This window comes from Aspergillus ambiguus (assembly GCF_047715705.1).
Source record: "Aspergillus ambiguus strain CBS 117.58 unplaced genomic scaffold BDV59scaffold_3, whole genome shotgun sequence".
Lineage (NCBI taxonomy): Eukaryota > Fungi > Ascomycota > Eurotiomycetes > Eurotiales > Aspergillaceae > Aspergillus > Aspergillus ambiguus.
In genome coordinates this window covers 1,158,698-1,180,992 of record NW_027395516.1, presented here as the reverse complement: position 1 = coordinate 1,180,992, position 22,295 = coordinate 1,158,698, and the positions used below count along the sequence as shown (strand labels likewise).

Genomic DNA, 22,295 nt, shown 5'->3' with positions numbered 1-22,295 from the left:
CAACAGCTGGAAGATGTCGCCGCTCTACCTAGCGAGCCTTTGGTTGACCTTCTGCTCAATTTTGGCAGCCAGCTTATCCTACCCTGCTAACATCGAAGTCGACCTTCTTTTCCCTCGCAACGAGACCTACAACAACCTCACGAGCTTTCCGGTAGTTCTCGCTGTCCAAAATGTCGACGCCGCCTATAAGTTCTCCTGGGACATCACTTGGAAGATGTTCAATGCGTCCCCGGGCGCCAGCGAGTATGACCAAATGAACGGCTACGGTAGCTTCTCGGACCTAGGCATAAACAAATTCCAATACTATTTCGACGATGTCGCCGTCGTCCCAATGCTGGGGTATAATTTTACCAGGATGGAGGCAGGCCCGTATAGATTAGAGTGGGAATATGTGGTTTCGCCGTGCACGCATGAGCCGCCGAACACGATCGTCTACAATATCAACCAGGTGGTTGCGTCAGGCATGCATTACTTCAGCGTGGTGGAAGACGGGAGTGGGTTGGATTTTGATATCCCTACCAACGAGTGTCCACTCTACGGGGATACGTGGTCTGTCAAGGATGCCACGTACACATACTGCCCGTTCCTTGGCGACGACACGGATGTCGAGAAGAAGCCATGTGATGCGAAATTGCAGAATAGCGACCAAGTTGAGTGTATCAAGGAGTTTCTATTCGAGGGTACTGCTGAAGTCCCTAACAATCGAACGGAGACCTGCTCAGCCTTTAAGAGAGCAGACCCCAAGTGGCTCGAGTATGAGGATGAGAATGATGATGAGGATAGAGGAGATGAAGATGGAGGAGATGAAGATGGAGGAGATGAGGATGGAGGAGCTGCCGACTCCAGTGGTTCCTCGACTCATGATGGGAATGACGATGAGAATTCTGCGGGGGGATTGCAGCTCAGTATGTTCAGTATCGCCGTTGCGGGCATCCTGGCGATTATGGAACTCTAAAGCTCCATTGAAATGGTTTGTAGTCCCGACTTCTGGGTGTAAATATGAATGAACAGGTAGTGTGAGTTAGCGGCTTATAATAATGAATGGACACCAACGTGATTAAGAGACATCTCCTTTCTGGGTTAGGGAACCGAGACAGCATGTCAAATTGAGCAGCTAGGGTCCAAAGTCTTCAACGCCCACAGCTCAAGAGTAGCCGAAAAAGGTGGATAGCTTTCAAATACATGAGAATGTCCGTAACAGAAAGAACAAAGCCTCTCCATCCAGCCCGCCATGCCGTCCAGAAAAGTATGTTCAAATGAATCTGAGTCGTGCACCCTCTGATAACCATTGCCATCAAGATCAAGCTCATGCTCGTAACTCTCTGCGCAGGCTGCAAAAGAATACATCAGATAAGTCTGCCATGGGAATCATTCTGGAATTGATAGTTATAACAATGAAAAAAGGACGACCGAACTCACTCGCAATATGCCATGATCTGTTAAGCATCTCGAACTGGGTCATCGCAGAAGCATCCTCCTGGACGAGCGTGGAGTATCTGTTTTGGTTCCACGATTTCTGGAACGGGTGGTTGCCCTCCATTTGAATATAAAACATTTTGGAGAGCGTACCTAGAGGAACAGCTAAGTCGCCGAGGGGATCCCCTAGGTCGTACTCAATGTCTTGTAGGCCCTGAAAGTTGTATTCCTGCCGCTCAAACTCGGTCGTCATCCAGTAGAAGATGCATAGAACCGTTAAGATGATAGGCCACTCTCTAGGGGATCCTTGCCGGACCATCATTTCTAAATCGTCAAGTACTCTCAGACAAAGAGAGGTAATGGAGTTGACAGAATGGATGGGATCAGAACTGGTCGATTCAAGAATCTGTAGGCAGTATCCTTCTATATCATCCTCTTCCTCGAGTCTCTCGTAGAGTGCATGAGCAGTTTTGGACACGATAACCAAGCAATGCAATGAGCGTGCTATGATTGTTTGAGAGCGGCGCATAGTAGAATTGCTTTCTTCCATTAGCTTGCTCTGATACCTTGCGCTTTTAATGATAATAGTATCTATAAGCGAATAACTCGTGAGACCATCGAATTGCGCTAGGAAATCGGAGAGTATTGTTGAACTTAGGATGTCACGGTGAAGCTCCCCTTCAGCAACCAGGGCGTTGTAGAGTTTATTCAGAACTGCCAGGGTTAGCATATTGCATATGTAAGGTTTCAAGACAGTACATTACCGGATAACTTGATATCCTCCTGGATTGCGCCGTCATTCATAAAAATGATTGACTGGAAAATCTGTTGGCGGCTGCGGGGCTGACGTAGCAGTTGATTCGCAGCAGTGCATGTTTGCGCCAAATTAATCACTCCATGGATATGTGCTAGGTTACAGTAAATGTTCATCAGAACCTCTGGTGGGAGTTGGAACAAAGCCATTCTGGGTGCTGCAAACAGGCATGGCGAGTACGGACGGGGTTTGATCCCCTCAACAGTGGGGTGGAAGAACATTGGAGTTGGGCTAAACCAAACCAATTTCGTACTAACCCGCACCTCAGTATTTGCTATTCCAACCATTGGCATCTCATAAAATACCACTATGTTGCCGTCTGCTGATCGACAGTTCTAGCATATGTCCAATAGTCATCAGCTTCACGTGTGTTGAGAAGCAGACCAATACGCATTTCCTACAATGGATTCATCACAATAGTGACAACTAGCTAGACGCTCTCGACAGATCAACTCCAGATATTACGGATTCAATCAACACAAACTACTCAGACATTCCAACAAACCACAAACGCAGTCGCTCACTTGTAAAACATCAAGCCGTCAGAAAACACAGACCTTGGGACACCCTTCTCGCACAACGGACAGTCAACAACCAGCCGGAATCGAATGAACTCAAGTCGACTTCTTCTTGCGGCCACGCTTGGGTTTCTCTACCGGGGACTCAGCCTCATCGTCGTCCGACTCTGCTTTCTTCTTGGACGCCTTCGCCTTGGGGGCCTTCTTCTCAGCGGTGGCCCTAGCAGGACGGCCACGGGCCTTCTTCGGCTTGGGTTCATCGGACAGCTCCTCCTCCTCTGAGTCCTCGCTCTCGACGGCAGCCTTGCTCTTCCGGGATCTCTTGGGTTTGGGAGTGGGTTTCTCCTTCTCGCCCGCATCCTTACGTTTCTTCGCCTTGGGCTCCGGCTTTTCCTCCGTCTCATCATCATCCTACGTCATCAGCATCGACGTATATCCCATCCACAGGAGAGGATAATCAGAGCATACCTTTGCAGCCACATCCTTCTTACCACCGCGAACGCGGAAGCCAACCTTACCGGGACGATTCATCTCGGGATCCTGCACGGTCAGAATCATGGAAGGGAGACACGCGGGAGAGAAAAAAAAAAAGAAAAACCCAAAGTAAGACAGAACAAATACGTACTCCATTCCATTCATCATCGTCGACGTGGCCCTGTTTGAGAGCTCTCATGACACGCTCCTGATTTTCAGGCGCGAGGTCCTCGAAGCCGTCAATCGCCTCGGGGTCCTTCTTATCGCCGCTGAGCTCCTCGATGGTCTCGTTGAGATTCGAGATGATCTTGGGAGTCACGCAGCCCCTGGGGTCATGTGAGTTAACAATACGTTCCAACGGAGGGGAGAGGAGAAACTTACCAGTGCCTCCACATGAAGGACTTGATCCTCTCGGTTTCGACCCAAGTGCCATGGCGGAGTTCGCCCTTCTGGATCTTGAGCTTTTGCTCCTTACATTCTTTGTTCTGGCATCCGGCCCTGGAGCTGGAGGCCTCCTCTGGGAGTCGTCAGTGAGTGTGCAGGAGTCGAAATACATTATAATAAGGAATATAGAGAGGAATGGGGATGTGGAATGTAGAGAGGTTCACGGGAGCATCGGGAAAAATGAGGAACCAGAAGAGAAGGACAAGCTTACCCAGACGATAGCTTGGCATGTCTTACACGCGCCGCAGTGCTTTCTCCCAGACGGGCGATAACCAGCAGACGAAGACCGAACGATTGAAAAGAAGAAGTCGCCCTAGAACAGGACAGAGAAATAAATGGGGAGAAACGAGAGCGATGGAGATGGGGGAGGTTGAGAGGGGGAGAAGGGAAGAGGAAGAAGAAGACGGGGAAGTGCAGACGCCTGAAAACAACCAAAACAACCAAGGAGAAAATCACCCGTCAACGGAGCACGCCACAGACCAATCCCGCAGTCGGTGCCCCTATTCTCTCGTCTCACCTTCTGGGAAATTAATGCGGTCGATGAGACACTCTTCCATTCGGTTTTTACGGTCGGGGCATTCGCCGTTTCGCTGTCTGGTCGATTTTCTGGCGGGCGGGTGGATATAGTTCGGCTTTACCGCCCGAATTCACCACCAGAAGAAGACCGACAACGACTAGGGACTTGTAGATAGACCGTGGTTTTATTTATTCCCTTCTGGATGAATATTATTAGGTTCATTCATTTCATACAGCAGAACAACTGCAAATACCCATAACGCCGTACTCAGACAAGCCAGCCGTTGATATCATCAGATTGGAAATAGTACACAGCAAATCGAAGCGCCGCACCAAGGCTTCAGGAGCTTGGTGGACCAGCAAATGTCAATTCAATCTTCTCCAGCGTCCTAATATGTTTCCGTAGCATCACCACTGCCCCCAAGCTGAGACGCGGAACGAACCCTGACGCCATGTCATTCCCATCCACGTCCTCCTCAGAAGACGTACGATTGTGATGCTCAATCATGCCTAGGCCTTCCTCAATGGCCCGTCGGAGCAGCCGTGGGGCACTCTCGCTACCATCGGATGTCTTACTCGGCAGGTAATGCCAGGCAAGAACGTCTTCCATGCCCTTCACAGGATGTTCGAGCGCGTGCTGGATAAACAGCCGTGTGGTTAAAAATGTCCTCTCCGTGTATTGACGCGATTCAATGCGCCGCTTATCTTCCGCAGCTAGCACCTCATATCCTGCTTCATCTAAGACGCGTCAGTAGGCTTGGAAAGTTGACCCCAACAAGTACGCTTACTGTAGAATGGTGCCTTCACCAGAACGAGTCCCATGATAGAGACCAGAATCTGCAGGACAGTCGAGCGAACAGGGGACCACATCTCTTCAGGATTCTCCGTTGGCCAGGTACCCAAGATACTAAGGCAGATTTTCCCGTCCTCATACAGATTCGGATTGATCTGTCCCTGTCTATTTGTCCAGGAGTGGAAGAAAGTCGTGGGAGGAGAATTGGGGAAGTCGGATGAGAAGTGAAGGTCAAAGACAAATGGGGCATGTTCATAGGGAGTCCCTTGGGGCCCGATAATCAGCACCCGTGCCAGGTCCATTCTCGATTCCCACGTTCGGACAAATATACCAGGCGGCAAAGAGGACTGGATGATCTGAAACTCTTTCTGGATACGCTTGACCCGCAGAACAGACATGTCTGACGTCCCAGAGGAGAGGAACCGGTGATCCGAGGGAGGAGTGGTGTCGAGCAGGCTGAATGCCAGAGGAAGTGAAGATGGGAGGTGGGATTCGAATACTGATACTGCGTCATCGCCTTTGCACCCATCCTCTTCGGTCTCAGGCGGCTTGCCCTCCTGCTCATGCTCGGAGTCAGTTCGATCCGGGGGAAGAATTTCAGAGACTTCGGGCCTCTGGTGACTATCGTCTATATCCATGAGATCCGGAACCTCGTCGTCGTAAATTTCATCGTCATCGTCAAATTCATCCCCATCTTCTGTTATCCATTCGTCGTCCGTATCAGGGTAAAGCCGTTCTCTGAAACGATGTTCGGTGTCTTCGTAATAGGAGAAGGGCCCGGACTCATCAGGGCTTAGCATCCCAAGAGGCAGGAATGGCCAGAGAGAAACATCATCTTCATCAAGAACCATCAAGATCCGCTCAAAGGGAACAACAACATCACGGCACTCCTTCGAATCCAGCAGCCTGACGGTTATCATTCCATTGGTATCGATGGATACGATCTTCCCGATAAAGTCAACGGGGCGCTTTGCGCTGTATTCATCGTGATGTACGCTATACCGTGATGGTAGGGGAGCTGTATCGATCTTGGTGCTCTTTTGGAACCAGTCAAAGGACAACAGGGTCAGTTTCATCGCTTCAAGATACATAAAGACTTCGAAGAAGGAGATTGGTGATAGCAAGCTCAGCTGACAGGGGCCGGTAGAGTCCGGTGAATCCGGGTATGATGTTGCCATCACCGACTGATGAATGGTTTCCGGAGCTAGAATCACCAGGTCATCCAGCCCTCTTTTCATGCACGGATACGAACTAAGTTCATAGAGGGACACATCGGTAAGTGTATCACCTAGCTCGCCAAGTCGCGAACCAGTCCGTACCGCATTCCCTCGATGCAGCAGTTCGATGTCGGGATACCTGTACCAGCGTACGCAGGCGATTCTCTCCCGACTATTAACAGTCTGAACCACGCCTACTTTTCTCGCACGGAGCGTTTCGCATACGCCATGGGTGTGGGGAGATGGGGCAGATGTTTCAGCATGGCTGAGATGCGGGCGGTAGGACTCCACCCCATCTTTCAAAATGACCACGCTACCCGGCCAGAGCTCATCGTCAGTTGGAGCAAACTTGTGCAAACTAATCGTACTTTCAGTAGTGATGCTCCCGTCCTGCCATTGGACGGTGACTTCTGTCCGGGTGGAAGTGATGCGCAGAATATTGATATCATAACCGTAGGACTCGTCGGTTGGGATATGTTGATACGACGGATACTTGGTAGCTGCAGCACTGGGGTCCCGGAAGCGGACTCTGTCTCCGATCCGCAACCCGGCATCTGGCTTGACCGACATTTGAGGGCTTTCATTTGGAAGCAGACCGAAGTCGCACTTGGTTGCATTCCCCTGCAAGGCAGACGCTCGTAGAATCTCGGTGTTGGTGCCGTTGTAGGGCAACCCCACGGCAAAAACATTCGGACAGAGCCAGTCAACATGGAGGTCCAATGGCGGGGTGGCTACGACATGGCCTTGTGGGGTTGATCCTGCACCATACCCAAGGGAAGCCCTGTCGGCTTGACTCATGTTACTTGCAGTTGTGAACGCGTATTGTCCTGGAAATGTCATGCTGGACCGAGTGGTCCAGATAGTCCCACCGTTGGTAAGTGAACGTATTGGCATGGATGTTGGGTGAAAGTTAAGTGTCGTGACCTTTCCGGGGTCGTTGTACATGGGCACATACAGAGAAGCCGGATCGGACAGAGACACGGGCTTCTCATCGTCGAGAAGGATGATTGCGTCGCGCTCTACTGCATGAATAACTCCGACTTTCTGTCGATAGATGATATAGTCGCCCTCGGAGAACTCCTCATGGTTGACAAGCTCTGACTGAGGAACATCATGAACTTCGGGGGGGTTTGATCTATCAGGCATTGGACCATCGCGTGGGACTGGTTTCTCGGTGAATTTGAGCGGGCCATATTCACCTGTTGCTGGGTCTAACGCGCGCCAGGCAACCGGCTCCAGACGACAGCTGACAGAGGCACTGATGACTGTACCGCTGTGAGTGTCATTTGCATGTCGCTTGACAGTCTGGCCTAGGCCTAACGTGCGATCGACGAGCATCAGATCATCTTCGTTGATGAGCGACAAGCCTTGAGACGGTTCTGGGAAGCCAACGAGAACGTATCCTTTAGGCGGGACGCCGCTGCGAAGGAAGTCTGCCTCATCGTCCTTGGGGATAGAGGTATGTGAAACAATCAAAAGACCAGCCAGTGGCTCACGATTGTCAACATCATGATGTGTTCGAATGACATGTCCCACCAACGCGGGATTTGATATCAAACAGCAGATATCGTGGAGGTCGAACTGGAAGATTTTGGTCAGCCGAGCCAGATCAAGTCCGTTCAGGACGTGTCTCCAACCTTGCGACTGGTAAGCACTGCAGCTCTAGTGGCGTCCACCATATCCATGGCGATAAGGCGCGGGGTCCACCGGCAGGTTTGATACAGATGATGAAGATGGTGAGGAAATCAGTGGCCCATGGAGTTTCCGCGGGGATTTGAGACACTCATGGGTTGCGGAAATAGCGCGAGGCAAAGACTACGCAGTGAGGGACGAAGGAAGAAGAGAGTCAAGCGAGGTGATGGTGAATGGGTGGACGGAGTGATTGTACATGACTTCCTGCCTGAGGCTGCCTGTCACATGTTATGCACGAAACCTCCTCTTTCTTTCTTTTTTCCCCCGGTCGAATTGGCGATTTCTGGATACTCCCATTCTCGTCGATCAACTCGGATGGTTCTAGATCCCACCGATGAAGCCTGAGAAAGGCCCCAATCTATACGGCGAGCGTCTCCACGATCTGCCTGAACATCCGCCGTGCATCAGCGTTCACCAGTGATCATTTGAACCCCTTCGGTTGAGAAAGTCGCCGTCTCCAACGCCACGGTCTCCCCAAAAAAGGCTGTCGATTGTCGTCCCTGGCTCCATGTTGACTGACATTGTTGGTTGAATCCACGTCACTTGCACAAGCCACTCGGCTCTTACGTCAGAAACTTCTCCCTGCGTCAAACCCCAACCCCAACAGACCGTGGACACTCGCGTCACCATCTCGAACATAGTCTCTTCGTCATATACAACCCTCCTGACCGCTCCGATCATGTCTGAACCCGGGCCTGAGTCAATTCCGACCAGTGCAGACCCGCGCAGCAAGCGACCGGTGAAGCGCCGCGCCGTCACCGCGCAGTCCGAACAAGCCTCGCAAATCGAACACCTCTTCCGCGATCCCACCAAGGAGATCAATCTTCCCGGGGCCCCCAAGCAGCGTACATCGGAATCATTGCCGGCCCCGCCGGAGATAGTCGCAAATGTCCAGGGTTCGTCGGCGGGTGCGGGGTCTGGCGAGTTCCATGTCTATAAAGCAAGTCGTCGGAGGGAGTATGAGCGCCTACGGATGATGCAGAGCGAGGTCGACCAGGAAAAGGCAAACAAAGACTGGGAGAAGGAGAGAGAGGATGTCAGGCGCCGGGACGAAGAGAAGACCGAGAAGAACCGCAAACGGAGGGAAAAGAGAAACGCGGCAAAGAAGAACAAGAACAAGAACGCGTCCAACAAGGCAGCCGATGCCATGGCTATTGATGCGAAGAAGGAACCTATAACCGCCAACGGTCACCACGGCGATGGAGAATGCCCCGAAGGGGGTGTGCCTGAACAGTCGAGTGAGGCACCCGGCTTGATCATCCACGACGACTGAGATTACTGCGGCAGATGATCCCACGGATGGGAGGGCTGAATGTACGATACGAAGATACCCATGTAATTTTTAGTAGTCTAGGATATACAAATCAGGGAGGTAATCGTGCAGCATTATGTACGCATTTTATTTCCAAGTCTCTCTCGCACCTCTATTCATCCCCTCCACCAAGGCCGGCGCCCGCCTGCTGTGCGGACTTGCCGCTGCAAATGTCGTCGACACGGAGAAGGAGGCATGCAGACTAGACAGATCGTTAGTTATAGAAGCAGCCGACGTAAGAATATCACTCACCTCGACCGCAGTCTTGATGCTCTGAAGCTTGACTGCTTCAGGCTCCCAAACGCCGTACTCCTTCATGTCAACGAGGGCGCCCGAGTCGCCGTCAAGACCCCACGTGGTCTGGCCTTCGACGTGCTTGGCTCTCATACGAGTGAGAACGCGGATAGGGCTGGCACCGGCGTTCTGTGCTAATGTGCGGGGAATGACTTCCATGGCATCGGCCACAGCCTTGTATGGCCACTGCTGAACACCCTCGACAGACTTGGCCAACTGGCTCAACTTGACGGAAACTGCCATCTCAATGGCACCACCGCCGGGAGAGAGACGCGGGTGGAAGATGACATTGCGGGCAACGGACATGGCGTCCTGAAGGTTCCGCTCAACCTCGTTGATAATGTCCTTCGACGGGCCCCGAAGAAGGATTGTGCAGGCCTTGGGGCTCTTGCATTTCCGCATGAACGTGAAGTACTCATCACCAATCTTCTCGATCTCGAAAAGACCGCATTCAGTTCCCACATCAGACTCCTGGAGGTCTTCGACACGGTTAACGATCGTGGCGCCGGTGGCACGGGCAATTCTGTTGTTATCCGTCTTTCTCACACGACGGAGAGCGGTAATGTTTGCCTTCATCAAGAAGTGTTGGGCGAGATCTATGCATGTCAGACATTGGTGATGAACCATCAAGGGAGTGTGTTCTTACCAGAGACACCCTTCTCGGTGATGACAACATCAGGCTTGACAGCCAAGATAGCGTCACACATACGCTTCACCTGCTCCTCTTCAATCTGCAAGATCCGGTTCCAGTCGTCTTCCTTCGAAACCTCGATGTTCGTCTGTGATTCACCCTTCTTGTACTCCAACGGGCAATCGAGCAGGACAATTCGAGGGTTCTCGATCCTTCTCCGCATCTTGGGGTGGGTAATGTCCTTATTCACCATCACACCGTCAATGACCTCACTATCTTCGATCTGACCACCGGGGATCTTCTCAATCCGAGCATAGCGCTTGATGTCAACCTCCCTCTTTCCACCACCAGCATCGAATGAGACTGTCCGGACGGCTTTCAGAGCGAGGCTGCACATGAGTTCGGACCACCGGGACACGAACTTCGTTCCGATGGACGACTGGATCAGGGTGTACATGGCCTTGTCATCGTCGATATCCACGGGTATCGAAACTTCCTCAACGATAGCAAGGGCATCGGCGAGGGCGCGCTTGAAGGCGGAGATGATGACGACGGGATGGATGTTACGTTCGAGTTGGGGGAGAGCCTGCGCAAGCATTTCACCGGCTGCCACAAAGTCAGTATGTCAACCTCGACATTAAATGTGGAGCATGGAGGGAGATGAGCAATACCCAGAATGATCACAGTGGTAGTTCCATCTCCGACTTCCTCATCCTGAGTGCGGCTCAGCTCGATCATGCTCTTCGCCGCGGGGTGCGACACCTCGATCTCTCTCAGAATGGCGTGTCCGTCGTTGGTCAAAACAATCCCACCCATGGGATCCAGAAGCATCTTCAACATCGCCTTGGGACCGAGACATGACCGGATAATGTCGGCAACACTGAGAAACCGTCGGTGTTAGACGAATCGGATAGAGTGGGGGGTTCACACGCACGTCTTTGCAGCGGCAATGTTAGACAGTTGCGCCTTGCGACCAACCTGTCTCTCACCAGAATTGGTGTCTAAACGTTTCTGTTAGCGACTGACGCTAGACGGTCAACCGGGCGTCGGGAGACCACATACTCATTACCACCACCGGGGCCTGCATGCTGGCGGTGGTGTCTTGACGGGGACTTGGGAGCGAAGAGCGAAATTAAGAAGACAGACAAATCACAAAACAGGAATCTATCCCAAAGCGATCCAGACGGCTCCAGCGGAAGAGAAAGGAAAGATGAGTGTGGAGGGGATCGAAAGGAGGAGTGCCCGCCTTCCAGCATCAAATTCGAAGTGGGATTATTATTGCCGCCAGCAAGCTCACCGCCCCCTAACCCTCTTGGGTTTAGCCCGCCCTCCCCCTGATCTTCCCAATTCGTCCATCTTCCACTTTAACTGTAGGAGGATTCTAGCTGTGTTGGTTCATAAAACATGTAATTCTAATGTGATAGAACTCATGTGAGATATTAGACATGATCAGTATAATACAGACTACTCAGATGACCATCTTGAATGCAATCAAAACTGCCGACTCTCTCCTATATCACAGACGTCAAAGACTCCCTCTTCAGGAATCTCATTCTTCCTCAGCGCTTCCCGCAACTTCTTGGGCGGCTCGAGCACATCCTCTTCAGTCAACACCCAGGTGCCCCAATGCATACCTAAGCCTCGTTTGCATTTGGTATCCTTGAAGATATTAACGGCATCATGGGGGTTTGCGTGCATGGGGCTCATGAACCAGCGAGGTTTGTACGCGCCAATGGGGATCAAACCCAGATCAAACGGCCCCCGGAGTTCACCAACCTTTTTGAAGGCAGGACACGTGGGGAAATTATACTCTGGGGCATAGTCATCGGCCTCGTCCGGAAGTTCAGGCACAGCTCTGTACCCGGTGTCTCTGTTGGGTGGTGGTAGTTAGTATGATAGATGCATCGAAGAACGCTGGCGGTTATACATACCCTGCGAAGTACACCTTTCGACCACCGGATTCAATGGCCCAGGAAGACCACAGCGTCTTGCCTCGATCAAACAGACCTCTGTTGCTAGTGTGCTGACAGGGGAGACAGCTAATTCGAGCCTCGATGTCAGCTGAAGCCGGCTCATGGTTCTCAGGCGCCTTGACCTCCGTCCCGGGTGTTTGGGAAGGAGAGAGAGCGACGTCGCGTTCCTCCCACCAATCGAGTTCGGTCATATTTTCGATTCCCGAGCATGTGAACCATTCTTTGTTACCGAGGGGAGCAAAGAAATGGCAGTTGGGATGGCGCTCGGAGATCTCCTTGATGGTGGGATAAGAGAGATGGTCATAGTGATTGTGCGAAATGACCACGGCGTCAATGATGGGGATATCCTTGATGTGGCAGGGTGGTTCGGTATAGCGTTTGGGGCCCAGCCACGACAAAGGCGAACAGCGATCTTCAAAAACGGGGTCGAATAGAACGCGCAGGCCACTTGGAAATTCGACGTAGTAGCAAGCATGACCAAGCCAGGTGGCTCGCAATTGAGACGTGCCCTCCCGGCTTGTCAGGAACTCTGGCTTGCGCACAGGGACGGTTGGCGGGGTGGTATCAGGGCGACTCGCTTTCCCGGTGACTTGGCGACTGTGTCCGAGAATGTGAGATATGTGTGATATCAAGGAAGATGGATATCGATTCTCACCCCAGCAACTGGCGCATGGCTTTAAAATCCACTGTCCTCCACGAGCTGTGACGTATGTGTTAGCATCGAGACCAGGGTTGAAGCCATGAGAATGCAGCTTACTCCCAAGGGTTCGTAAATCCACCCTGGACATGATGGTTTTTCTCTTTGGCATCCTCCGGAGTCGGGGAGACCGGAGGCACAGAGACTGTGATGGCGTAGAGGACTGCTGCTGTGGAGGAACTCATATTGCGTCGAGTCGTGGGGGACGGATTGGAGAAGTGGTGTAGTCGGGAGTGCAGCCAGCGCCGAAAGAATCCCATTCTCACGAGAGGAGCAGGGAGTCGTTTTAACGCGCAGGCTGAGCACAGACTGGAGGCAGGGAAGGGGAGAAGCGGAACTTGCACGACGATGGATGATGATGAGGCTGCGTTTTCATATGCGACTAACCCCGTTATCTCCGTCTGACGCCGCGGTTGAGCACGTTCGATATTTTCGATCTTAATCAATCAATTGATGGACAAAGTGACAGGCAGCGGAACATGCAGTATTATATACAGGACTTCTTATAGTATCTATAACATCTCCATCTGATCCAGCGCTGGCTGTTGGTTGTGTACTCCATAGACTGTATGTGTCGGTCTATCGTAACTCCGAGTGCCGATATCAACCGGCCGATCACGAGGCGGATTTTCTCCAGCCATCACAAGCTGACGTTGTCTCCCACAGCCCCATTCTCTTGTCTCCCGTGGAATGGATCCAAGTGGCCCATCGGGGGCGCCGGGTCTGCCTTCGCCGGGTGAGATAATTGCCCAGCAACGAAAAGATGCCATTCAGGCAGCCGGGCAGTCGACCGGCGAGGGCGGCCTGTTCGCCCAGCTTTCCAGCAACCCTTTCTTCACTGCGGTACGTTAGGTGTCAGATGGATAGAGCAGTTGAGTCTTCGATACAGAGAAGAGCTGACACGGTTTTGGATAGGGATTCGGACTTGCCGGTTTAGGCGCCGGCCTGAGCTTCGCGCAGAAAGGCATCCGGCATGGCGCCGCGCTCCTCCGCAGGCGCATGCTTGTCGACGTCGAAATCAGCATCAAAGACGATTCATACCCATGGTTCCTCCATTGGATGACGCTATATCAACAATCGCAACTCAATACCGCCCGGTCCGCCGCCAGCAGGTCTGGCTTCATGGAATCCCTCCTCCAACGATTGACTCCGGGAATGCGACACCTCTCCATCCAGACGCAAAAGACCGAGCACTCCAACGGTGCGATTCATACCCATTTTGCGCTAGTCCCCGGTCCCGGAAGGCACGTCTTGCGCTACAAAAATGCCTTTATCTTCGTCAACCGAATGCGAGAGTCCAAGTCCCAAGATCTTCACACCGGCCGGCCGTGGGAGACGATAACCCTGACCACACTGTATTCTCATCGACATGTGTTCGAGGATCTCTTTATGGAAGCCCACGCGTACGCGCAGCAATCGCACGAAGGAAAAACATCTATCTATAATAGCTGGGGGGCCGAATGGAAATTATTTGGACAGCCTCGGCGAAAGCGACCCTTGGACTCGGTTGTCCTCGACGAAGGCGTGAAGGAGCGCATCGTGGACGATGTCAAGGACTTTATTGCGAGCGGGAAGTGGTACCATGACCGTGGCATCCCCTACCGGCGTGGGTATCTGTTCTACGGACCCCCGGGTACCGGAAAGAGCTCTTTTATTCAGGCCCTGGCGGGCGAGCTGGACTACGACATTGCCATTTTGAACCTGAGTGAGCGGGGTCTGACGGATGATCGACTGAACCACCTTCTAACCATCGTGCCCAATCGAACGCTGGTGCTGCTGGAAGATGTGGATGCTGCGTTCTCGAACCGCCGGGTGCAGACCGACGCAGATGGATATCGCGGCGCCAACGTGACTTTTTCAGGCTTACTCAACGCTTTAGATGGAGTCGCTAGTGCTGAAGAGCGGATTATCTTCCTGACGACGAACCATGTGGAGCGCCTGGACGAAGCTCTGGTCCGCCCGGGACGTGTTGACATGACCGTCCGCCTGGGTGAAGTGACGCGCTACCAGGTCGGCTGTCTGTGGGATCGCTTCTACGGGGATCTGGATACCTCCGGAACGTACCGACGGAGATTCCTCGATCGGCTGCATGAGCTTGGCCTGATAGAAGACGAGAACGGCCGGATGCCAGAACAGGCGAAGAGCACTAGTGCTGCTGCTCTTCAGGGCTTGTTTTTGTACAATAAAGGAGATATGGAGGGTGCCATTGCGATGGCCGAGGGACTCACCGTTAGTGTTCATGAGGAGGCTATGGAGAATAGCCAGGGATGAAGCCAGTACTGTGTATTATACCATTATAGAATTTGTGTATAACAAAGCACCCTTACAACCAACTATATTTGGTCCGGTAATGCCCCTGCTTTTCTAGGTCCTCGAGGTAAGATGCTGCTTTCCTCGGTTATCTAACCAAGCATCGTCTTGGACTCATGTATACTGGTGCATCGCCTAGATCAATTCACAGCAAGAATACTAATGGATAATAGGCTCCTTTCGAACCAATTATGGCTCCTATCACACCGATCAACAGCCGGTGCCGTCCAAAACTGACCACTCGCATCCCATACCGGGCCATCGCGAGATGATTCCATCCTGCAGAACACCACGCGAGGTCGAGTCACACAGATCGCCCGATCCTGATTCTCTCGGCGTCATCTACGGCACGAATGGGAGCTGCAGATTTCGTATTCGAAGCGCCGCCCCTCATGTCAAGCCGCTCGGTGCTTAGGGACGCATCTCCCGTCCACCAGCGAGAGAGCGCGGTTAAGCGCCGGCCTCGATAAGCCTGAGGTCATGCAGAACAATGCCAGCTTTTCACATCTGCAGCCTCTCATCGTCGAGATCCTTAACGCCTTTTCACCATTTAGTCCTTTGAGATGCCGCGGAACTATTATGGAGTGTGCGCCGGAGAGGTATATTGTCACCACTGATCCCAGATGGGTCGTTGTTCGGCACGCTCTCAATTTCCTGAATATCTTCGCCGTTTTCTTCTGTCAGCTTCTTGTTCCTGGAGTGCTGGTCTCTCCTCCAATTTAGCTTCATCTTTTTGTATCCACTATCATCCCGACTTGTCTACCCGGCAAGTGGTCAGCCGAGACTAGCGCATCAGGCGTTCACTCTGCTCTTCATTGAGCCAGTCTTAATTCCATTTAATACTGTTTTCACCCTCTGTCGCCCAGGATGAGCCAATTCCAGCTCTTCCCCACGACTTCTCCACAATCTCGTGTTTCCAAGAATCCATTCCGAAGAGAAAAGAAGCCGCAAACCCCAAGTCCGCAGTCAGGCTCAACTGCCCCGGAAGGATTGAAAGGAAACAGCCCCCAAACGGAGGCATTTTTTGTCCACGTTGTTGAAGATACAGGCAGCGTCAAGCCACCGGCAAAGGCACATATCCCACAGTCTGCGTCTGCGTCCACACCAGAGACTCCGGAATCACGGACATGGTCCAGCCCGCAGAGGAACCGATCAGATTGCTGGGATTCACCAGTGACTGATCCATCCAAGTCTCCTCTGAAAAATGATAACCACAAGGCTGTTTCGCACAATGCTCCTCAGAGCAGTAGTTCCCCGGTCATTCCCATGAGGTCGATATTTCCTCGCTACGACCCAAATGTCCCACTTAGTCAACAGAAATACTATCCACAACTACCAGATCGCTCGCCACAGGGACGCAAGCCCAGGGCGCTGGCCTTCTCTCCCCAGCCCGAGATCGATCGTACCCTCGGCCCAAAGACAGTCCCTGCCAGCGTATTAAATTTCCCTTCAGATGTGCTAGAGCACGCTGAGGTGCCTTATTCATCCACGGACGAACTAAGGGATTTATGGGAGGCTGCGAATGGTCAACGACCAGAAGGTCTCGCAGGCACATACCATTTGCGCGTCGCACGGTGAGCACATCTACAACCCTATGACCGACAACCATGCTTACGCAGCCAGAACCGACTCCTCGACGTACACATTCGGTGATCCCCAATCACCTTTCTATACAATGCAGACACACCCCACCAACGAGCTGTCCATCAAGAGAGCCAACCCCTCACAACCAAAGAGCAACGTCCCTATCATGACGATAAAGCTTGAAGACCACCGTCGTCGCGAACCGCCAAACGACGGCCTCGTCACACAGCTCTTCTCCCGACTCGCCGCGATGCTCGCAATCGACCAAGCGGGGGAGCTCGCGCGACACCACCTCCTGGACTTCGCCGAGGCAGCCGAGGTAGAGGGCAATGCACTCAAACGAGCTGCTGCCCAGGAATCCTGCAAACTCACGTGGAATCACATCAGCCGGCTCTACGAGCTGCGCCATCCCTCCCTGAACAAGACGCACCAGGAACAACCAGCCCAGCGCCCCGCGCTCGTCGGCGCCGCGGGCATCCCGCTCTCTCCTGTGCGTCCCAATTACGCCGGGCTTCTGCATATCAGCGTCTCGACGCCGTCCGCAGACACCGCCAGCGACTGTAGCTCAGCTACACAGCGACCAACGATCCTCGTGACGACCCCGTTGCCGGCCAATGCGGTCGAGACCGCGAATGCCGCTGCTACCCCGCGCACGTCGACCCTCCCATTGACTGACGCGGACGAACCGCTGGCAGCATTAGACCTCGCCTCGATGACCCTGTCTATCTCTGCCATGGCCATCACAACCACCATCCCCTCACTGTATGCCATCGACTCACTTGTTTCTGCGGTGATGGCCGTCGCGATGTCCGACGAATCCACCCGAGCTTTTCTCCTTGAGATGGACCTCTACAACCCCTGCGAGCATCAGAAACCGTATGTGATTGGAGGTGGAAAGAGGTTCACAGGTAGGCTTGTGACTACATTAGCAGAGCGGGAAGACACCGAGCAAAGCACGGAGCTTATGTCGAAGATCGCGGGCAAGAAGGCGGAACGCACCGGGCGCGGAATATCGTGGCTCCGGTCCTTTGGACGAAGCAAGTCCAGGCTGGGGAGGAAGGATGGAAGCAAGAAGGTCGCTGTGGAGGAATTTGATTTGGAGCAGTACGGCCGATATGGGGCTAGCTCCTCGCGGGACGGGGAGAAACTGCCTGGCGTTACTCGAGGGGCACTTCGCGTTCTGTTCTGGGGACTACGTATGGTCGTTGATGCGCTTACGCTGCTGGTCAAAATACTGGCCTGGGCGTTGGTAACCGTTACTCGATGTGTTACTAGTGAGAGGTTTTAATGGTGGTATGATGTTCATGTCTATGTCTAACCTTGGCTGTAGAATAATGCGATGAAGATATGTATACTCTCTGGATGACGGTCTCTCACTATCGTCTAGGATGCTTCTGAGCCTATCCAGCATCCGGCGTACATTCGTTGCTGCATTCATGTGGTGCCTGGGTGAGAACATTCTAGCGTATCCTGGACGACGAGGACAGTGTGCTCCTCTACGAGTATTAAAGAACAGTCGACGCTGATCGTTCATAGCTCAGATGAGCCCAGGTTGCCCCGAGAAGGCAGGCATTTGAGTGCTGAACAAGCTCAAACCAGAATGAAGGGATACCGCTGCCCAAGTGATGCCACGGCATCTGCGACATTGAATTCGGTTCATGTAGCAACTCATATCGAGTAACGTTCGAAGAATGCACACGCCAGGGTCAAACTATATGTCGGTTGGGTGGGTTGACGACCACCGGCAGGCCCTTCACCTGACTGCGAGTTGCTGGCTTGCTGTCCCAATGCAGTATAGCAGCACGACTTTCATATCATACGAGCTGGACAAAAGACCGAAAAGATGCACTGCATGCTCAGCTTCAAATGGTGAAGACGTCAGCACCTCATCCCTTTCAAGATGTGCCACCACCGATACATACCTCTCGGCTCAGCATTCCGGGATGCACATTGTCGGAACAACGCATGCCGCATAGGAACCCTAATCTGTTATCAGGTAACTATGCCACTGTGAGACACTGGTTCCAGTATAATAAGAGACAAGGCCACGTTGGGGGGTTGTCGTCTGAAACACTAACGACGACTAATCCGACACATCTCCTACCGACAAAATGCGAGCTATCGTGGTGCTCGCCGGCATTGCGGCCAATACTGTCGCCTCATTCACCGATAGATCAGCATGCGGGGTAAGTATCCTGAGCATCCCCGATCAAAGCAGTTGGTAACGCCCAAGCAGCATGCTCTTGAAAAAGAAACAGGGTGTAACGGCGACTCCGCCGAATGCTTGTGCCCTTACTTCGAAGAAGGTCATATCTCCGACTGGACATGGGGCCTCTGTGAGGAGGCCGATATCTGTACGTGCTGATCTACTGTACCATGAAACACGCCAACTGACATCCCCCACAGCCCTAAAGTCCCTCTACCATGATGTCTGTGAAGAACACTCGTTCTTCCACCAGCACCTCAGCGCTCCCATGGTGCGTGTAGGAGACGTGGACGACGATAGCAGCAGCAGCTCGCCATCACCATCTGCTACTTCTAGTATTCGGCCACAGCGCCGTTTCCTACCACCTCCAGTAGTCCCTGTTCCTCCACCCCCTCCACCAGTATTCCTTCCTCCGCCTGGACCGCCACTACCTCCCCTCCCTCCAGGTCCTCTGCCGCCTCCGCCACCCCCTGCAGTACCTGGACCTCCGCCTCCTCCCCCGCCTCCTGCGGTAGCGGGCCCTCCGCCAGCAGGCCCTCCTCCCTCTGGACCCAACCCTCCACCGGTTGAAGCACCTCCCCCAGCACCGGAGGTCGACACGCAAGTGGTATACACGACAGCTATAGAACTGCAGACGGTGCATGTGCCAAAAACCTCAGCAGCCACCGTATCCAGCCCATCATCAGATGTGCACATCCCAGTGGTCTACACGACAGTAACCGAACTACAGACAGTGCATGTGCCAGAATCCTCAGCAAGCACCGCATCCAGCCCATCCCCACCGGATGTCCACATCCCAGTGGTCTACACAACAGTAACTGAGCTGCATACAGAGCTTGTGCCAGCATCAACAGAAGTCACTGTACCTAACTCACCCCCAACACCAGCAGTGGAGACCATGAGCACGCTCCAGACGGTGGCGCGTGAAACACACCCACCCCTGGAGGTAGAGACTGTGGCCACGACGGTGACAGAGGTACGGACCGAACTTGTGCCGGCATCCACAGCAGGCACAGTACCCGACTCACCACCAACACCGGCAGTGGAGACCCGGACCGTTATCCAAACGGTCGCGGGGGAAACACATCCGCCGATGGAGGTAGAAATCGTGACCGCGCCGTCTTCCACGCTGTTGCTGCACGTGCCGGAGACGGGAACGCTTGGCTCGTCAGTCCCTGCTTCCTCCTCCGCCTTAACCTCTGGTTATGTTCCGTCCTCGTCTGCGGCGTCGCTGTCAACCGTCGTGTCGCACGGCATTATGCATGGCGATTCGACGCCGACAACGGCGGCCCCGACGGGCGTGGATGCGCATGGTAGCACCAGCACGGCGGGTACTCATTTCGGCACGTTCGAGGGTGTCGCACCGCAGTCGGTCCCACGCGTTGTTGCGGCTTTGGGGGTTGCGGCGGGGATTGCTGTGGTGATGTTGTAGACGTTTTGTTCTTCGTTGTGACTTATATATTTATTGGACTTTCATGTCTTGTGTGTATTTCTACTGGGCATATTATGATCATATACTTTATTAATTAATGTGAACTCATGACTTGTTTCGTCTCATTTCTCTAATCACAATTGGCCATGGCTGCATGCTGAACAATAACGTTACTTACTCTACTTACTCCGTCCCCCGTCTCCGTCCTCTATACTACCTCCGCATTACGCATGGATTGCTTGCTGCACGCGCGGGTATAGATGTACGAGACGATAGTACAGATCCGGGTGGTCGTGTACCAGCACCTGCGGATCCCAGGCCATGGCGGAGAAGATGGTCTCGATGCCACTGCCGACGGGAGTCATGAAGATCTGGCAGATCTGCAGGCCGATGACAAACGAGAACGCCATGATGACGGCGGTGAAGTCGCCCCCATCATTGTAGGGCGGGTGGGTGAACTGCAGGTAGAGGTAGGCGAGCAGGGCGCAGACGTAGGACACGAAGACGGATCCCATCGTCAGCACAGGGCCCATTAGACAGTCGTTGACGAGGGCGTCGATGCCACGGTCCTTCATCATGGTCCAGGTATCACGCGCAGACGGGATATAGGGTTTCCCGTACAATGCGATGTGGCAGAACGCGTAGCGGTTGAACAGCGTAACGAGCCAGTCCAGCAGCGAGATGAAACAGCCGAGGATCCAGAATGCGATGCTTCCGACGATACTACCCTGCGCCGCTTCCTGACGCTGGGCGATCGAACACGCTTGACGCATCATGTTGATGATGGCGATGATGAGGCTTCCGAAGCTGATGCTGCCGAACGAGTAGGTTGTCGCGCGTCGGAACGCGCCGCGAGTCGATCCTTTTGGCATACCGCTGGGTGAGTTACTCCAGAAATACCACGATCCATAGACGCCCGCGATGGTCGTGTGAACCGTGTTCTTCACCCATTCGCTGAACCAGTACATCGCAAAGGTGACATACACGACTAGCCCGATGACCCGCGCCGTGCTGCATCCCCCATCGCGACATGACGGGTTAACACCATCACTGTTTGGCTCGTAGGCGACATAAATAGACACCAGTGTCACGGAGAACCACGCACTGAAGGCCACGGCCACGATCCCTCCAACCGTGCTCACCAGAAACATGTGACCGTATTTCCGGGAAACGTCGATTGACGTCTCCAGCATGAATGCTGTGAATGGGATACGCGGGATCCAACTGATGAAACAGACGATCGCGAACACACCGAAGAGAAGGAACACGATGCCACCGCCATACTGCTTTCGTGCGATGTAGTAAATACCGGTGGCCAACGCGAATACGATATTGAGGATTCCGGTGACCCAGATGAAGAGCTTGGGGAAATACCGAGCTCCCAGGAAATATGCGTAGGAGAATGCGAGTGCTACACAGAGCACAAACATGAACAGCACAAGAGTATTGGTGTCGAGGGAGAAGGTGTTGGACGAGTCATAGATGCCTCCACCGTTGAAGCCTTTGTACTTGGAGTATCGGTGGATGGCGACTCCCGACACGGCAACATACCCAAGGAACACGGCAATGAGCTATACAATAGGTTAGCATGTATGAGGAACGAGATCAATTTACCGAGTAGCGATCTCAGCGAAATCATGAACCTACCAACAACCCTGCCCATAGATCATTCCATTTGGGCCGTTCAATCTTGAAGGCGTCGTCGAAGCCGTAAACCGCCTGATTATAAGTCGGTGGAGGTTCCTGTGGTGGCTTTGGCTCGGGCCCTCGTTCATATCCAGCGCCATTATGGCCTTGTTGGCCATTCGTGTAATTATTGTTATTGTAATCCGGATGCTGTTGCGGCTCTTGTTTTTGCTGAGAGGGACCGTCGCCAAAGTCCTGGCCGGAATTGTAATAGCTGGCTGCTTGTCCACTCATGATTTCGGCGATAGACGCTGCCGAGAAGAAACAGGTGTATCAGTCTTCATGT

The 22,295-nt window shown here is 53.1% G+C and overlaps 11 protein-coding genes across 11 annotated transcripts; 5 read left to right on the top strand and 6 right to left on the bottom strand.

The window, feature by feature from the left end:
- Window positions 1-17: 17 nt before the first annotated feature.
- On the top strand, window positions 18-992 carry BDV59DRAFT_170248 (uncharacterized protein). Its single transcript, XM_073688382.1, is given in 2 exon segments — window positions 18-806; window positions 822-992. The coding sequence occupies 2 exon segments, from the start codon at window positions 215-217 to the stop codon at window positions 953-955; spliced, it is 726 nt and encodes a 241-aa protein (XP_073552045.1). The 5' UTR covers window positions 18-214; the 3' UTR covers window positions 956-992.
- Window positions 986-2,501, bottom strand: BDV59DRAFT_170245 (uncharacterized protein). Its single transcript, XM_073688381.1, has 3 exons — window positions 2,181-2,501; window positions 1,420-2,130; window positions 986-1,331 (listed from the first exon to the last, which is right to left on the bottom strand). The coding sequence occupies exons 1-3, from the start codon at window positions 2,449-2,451 to the stop codon at window positions 1,102-1,104; spliced, it is 1,212 nt and encodes a 403-aa protein (XP_073552044.1). The 5' UTR covers window positions 2,452-2,501; the 3' UTR covers window positions 986-1,101.
- An 88-nt stretch (window positions 2,502-2,589) lies between these two features.
- Window positions 2,590-4,344, bottom strand: BDV59DRAFT_170243 (uncharacterized protein). Its single transcript, XM_073688380.1, has 5 exons — window positions 3,878-4,344; window positions 3,604-3,739; window positions 3,374-3,548; window positions 3,217-3,288; window positions 2,590-3,159 (listed from the first exon to the last, which is right to left on the bottom strand). Exons 1-5 carry the CDS (start codon window positions 3,894-3,896, stop codon window positions 2,845-2,847), a joined length of 717 nt encoding a protein of 238 aa, XP_073552043.1. The 5' UTR covers window positions 3,897-4,344; the 3' UTR covers window positions 2,590-2,844.
- A 58-nt stretch (window positions 4,345-4,402) lies between these two features.
- On the bottom strand, window positions 4,403-8,137 carry BDV59DRAFT_87185 (ubiquitin-conjugating enzyme E2). The gene is made up of 3 exons (XM_073697254.1): window positions 7,830-8,137; window positions 4,971-7,773; window positions 4,403-4,920 (listed from the first exon to the last, which is right to left on the bottom strand). The coding sequence occupies exons 1-3, from the start codon at window positions 7,875-7,877 to the stop codon at window positions 4,523-4,525; spliced, it is 3,249 nt and encodes a 1,082-aa protein (XP_073552042.1). The 5' UTR covers window positions 7,878-8,137; the 3' UTR covers window positions 4,403-4,522.
- A 1-nt stretch (window position 8,138) lies between these two features.
- On the top strand, window positions 8,139-9,232 carry BDV59DRAFT_87184 (PRKRIP1 family protein). The gene has a single exon (XM_073697253.1). The coding sequence runs from the start codon at window positions 8,564-8,566 to the stop codon at window positions 9,155-9,157; it is 594 nt and encodes a 197-aa protein (XP_073552041.1). The 5' UTR covers window positions 8,139-8,563; the 3' UTR covers window positions 9,158-9,232.
- A 22-nt stretch (window positions 9,233-9,254) lies between these two features.
- On the bottom strand, window positions 9,255-11,358 carry BDV59DRAFT_170239 (chaperonin-containing T-complex subunit CCT3). Its single transcript, XM_073688379.1, has 6 exons — window positions 11,184-11,358; window positions 11,056-11,122; window positions 10,793-11,001; window positions 10,137-10,727; window positions 9,449-10,086; window positions 9,255-9,398 (listed from the first exon to the last, which is right to left on the bottom strand). Exons 1-6 carry the CDS (start codon window positions 11,206-11,208, stop codon window positions 9,309-9,311), a joined length of 1,620 nt encoding a protein of 539 aa, XP_073552040.1. The 5' UTR covers window positions 11,209-11,358; the 3' UTR covers window positions 9,255-9,308.
- Window positions 11,359-11,510: 152 nt separating this feature from the next.
- On the bottom strand, window positions 11,511-13,224 carry BDV59DRAFT_170238 (putative Zn-dependent hydrolase/oxidoreductase family protein). The gene is made up of 4 exons (XM_073688378.1): window positions 12,852-13,224; window positions 12,750-12,794; window positions 12,053-12,691; window positions 11,511-11,991 (listed from the first exon to the last, which is right to left on the bottom strand). Exons 1-4 carry the CDS (start codon window positions 13,049-13,051, stop codon window positions 11,613-11,615), a joined length of 1,263 nt encoding a protein of 420 aa, XP_073552039.1. The 5' UTR covers window positions 13,052-13,224; the 3' UTR covers window positions 11,511-11,612.
- Window positions 13,225-13,440: 216 nt separating this feature from the next.
- BDV59DRAFT_170235 (bifunctional AAA family ATPase chaperone/translocase BCS1) lies at window positions 13,441-15,114 on the top strand. Its single transcript, XM_073688377.1, has 2 exons — window positions 13,441-13,634; window positions 13,707-15,114. Exons 1-2 carry the CDS (start codon window positions 13,482-13,484, stop codon window positions 15,060-15,062), a joined length of 1,509 nt encoding a protein of 502 aa, XP_073552038.1. The 5' UTR covers window positions 13,441-13,481; the 3' UTR covers window positions 15,063-15,114.
- A 628-nt stretch (window positions 15,115-15,742) lies between these two features.
- BDV59DRAFT_87159 (uncharacterized protein) lies at window positions 15,743-18,385 on the top strand. The gene is made up of 2 exons (XM_073697251.1): window positions 15,743-16,675; window positions 16,725-18,385. Exons 1-2 carry the CDS (start codon window positions 15,969-15,971, stop codon window positions 17,971-17,973), a joined length of 1,956 nt encoding a protein of 651 aa, XP_073552037.1. The 5' UTR covers window positions 15,743-15,968; the 3' UTR covers window positions 17,974-18,385.
- BDV59DRAFT_87160 (uncharacterized protein) lies at window positions 18,386-20,427 on the top strand. The gene is made up of 3 exons (XM_073697252.1): window positions 18,386-18,871; window positions 18,922-19,039; window positions 19,092-20,427. Exons 1-3 carry the CDS (start codon window positions 18,797-18,799, stop codon window positions 20,321-20,323), a joined length of 1,425 nt encoding a protein of 474 aa, XP_073552036.1. The 5' UTR covers window positions 18,386-18,796; the 3' UTR covers window positions 20,324-20,427.
- A 120-nt stretch (window positions 20,428-20,547) lies between these two features.
- Window positions 20,548-22,243, bottom strand: BDV59DRAFT_198675 (choline transporter-like family protein; the record flags this gene model as incomplete). The annotated part of the gene is made up of 2 exons (XM_073693198.1): window positions 20,548-21,894; window positions 21,971-22,243. The coding sequence occupies 2 exons, from the start codon at window positions 22,241-22,243 to the stop codon at window positions 20,548-20,550; spliced, it is 1,620 nt and encodes a 539-aa protein (XP_073552035.1).
- Window positions 22,244-22,295: the final 52 nt, after the last annotated feature.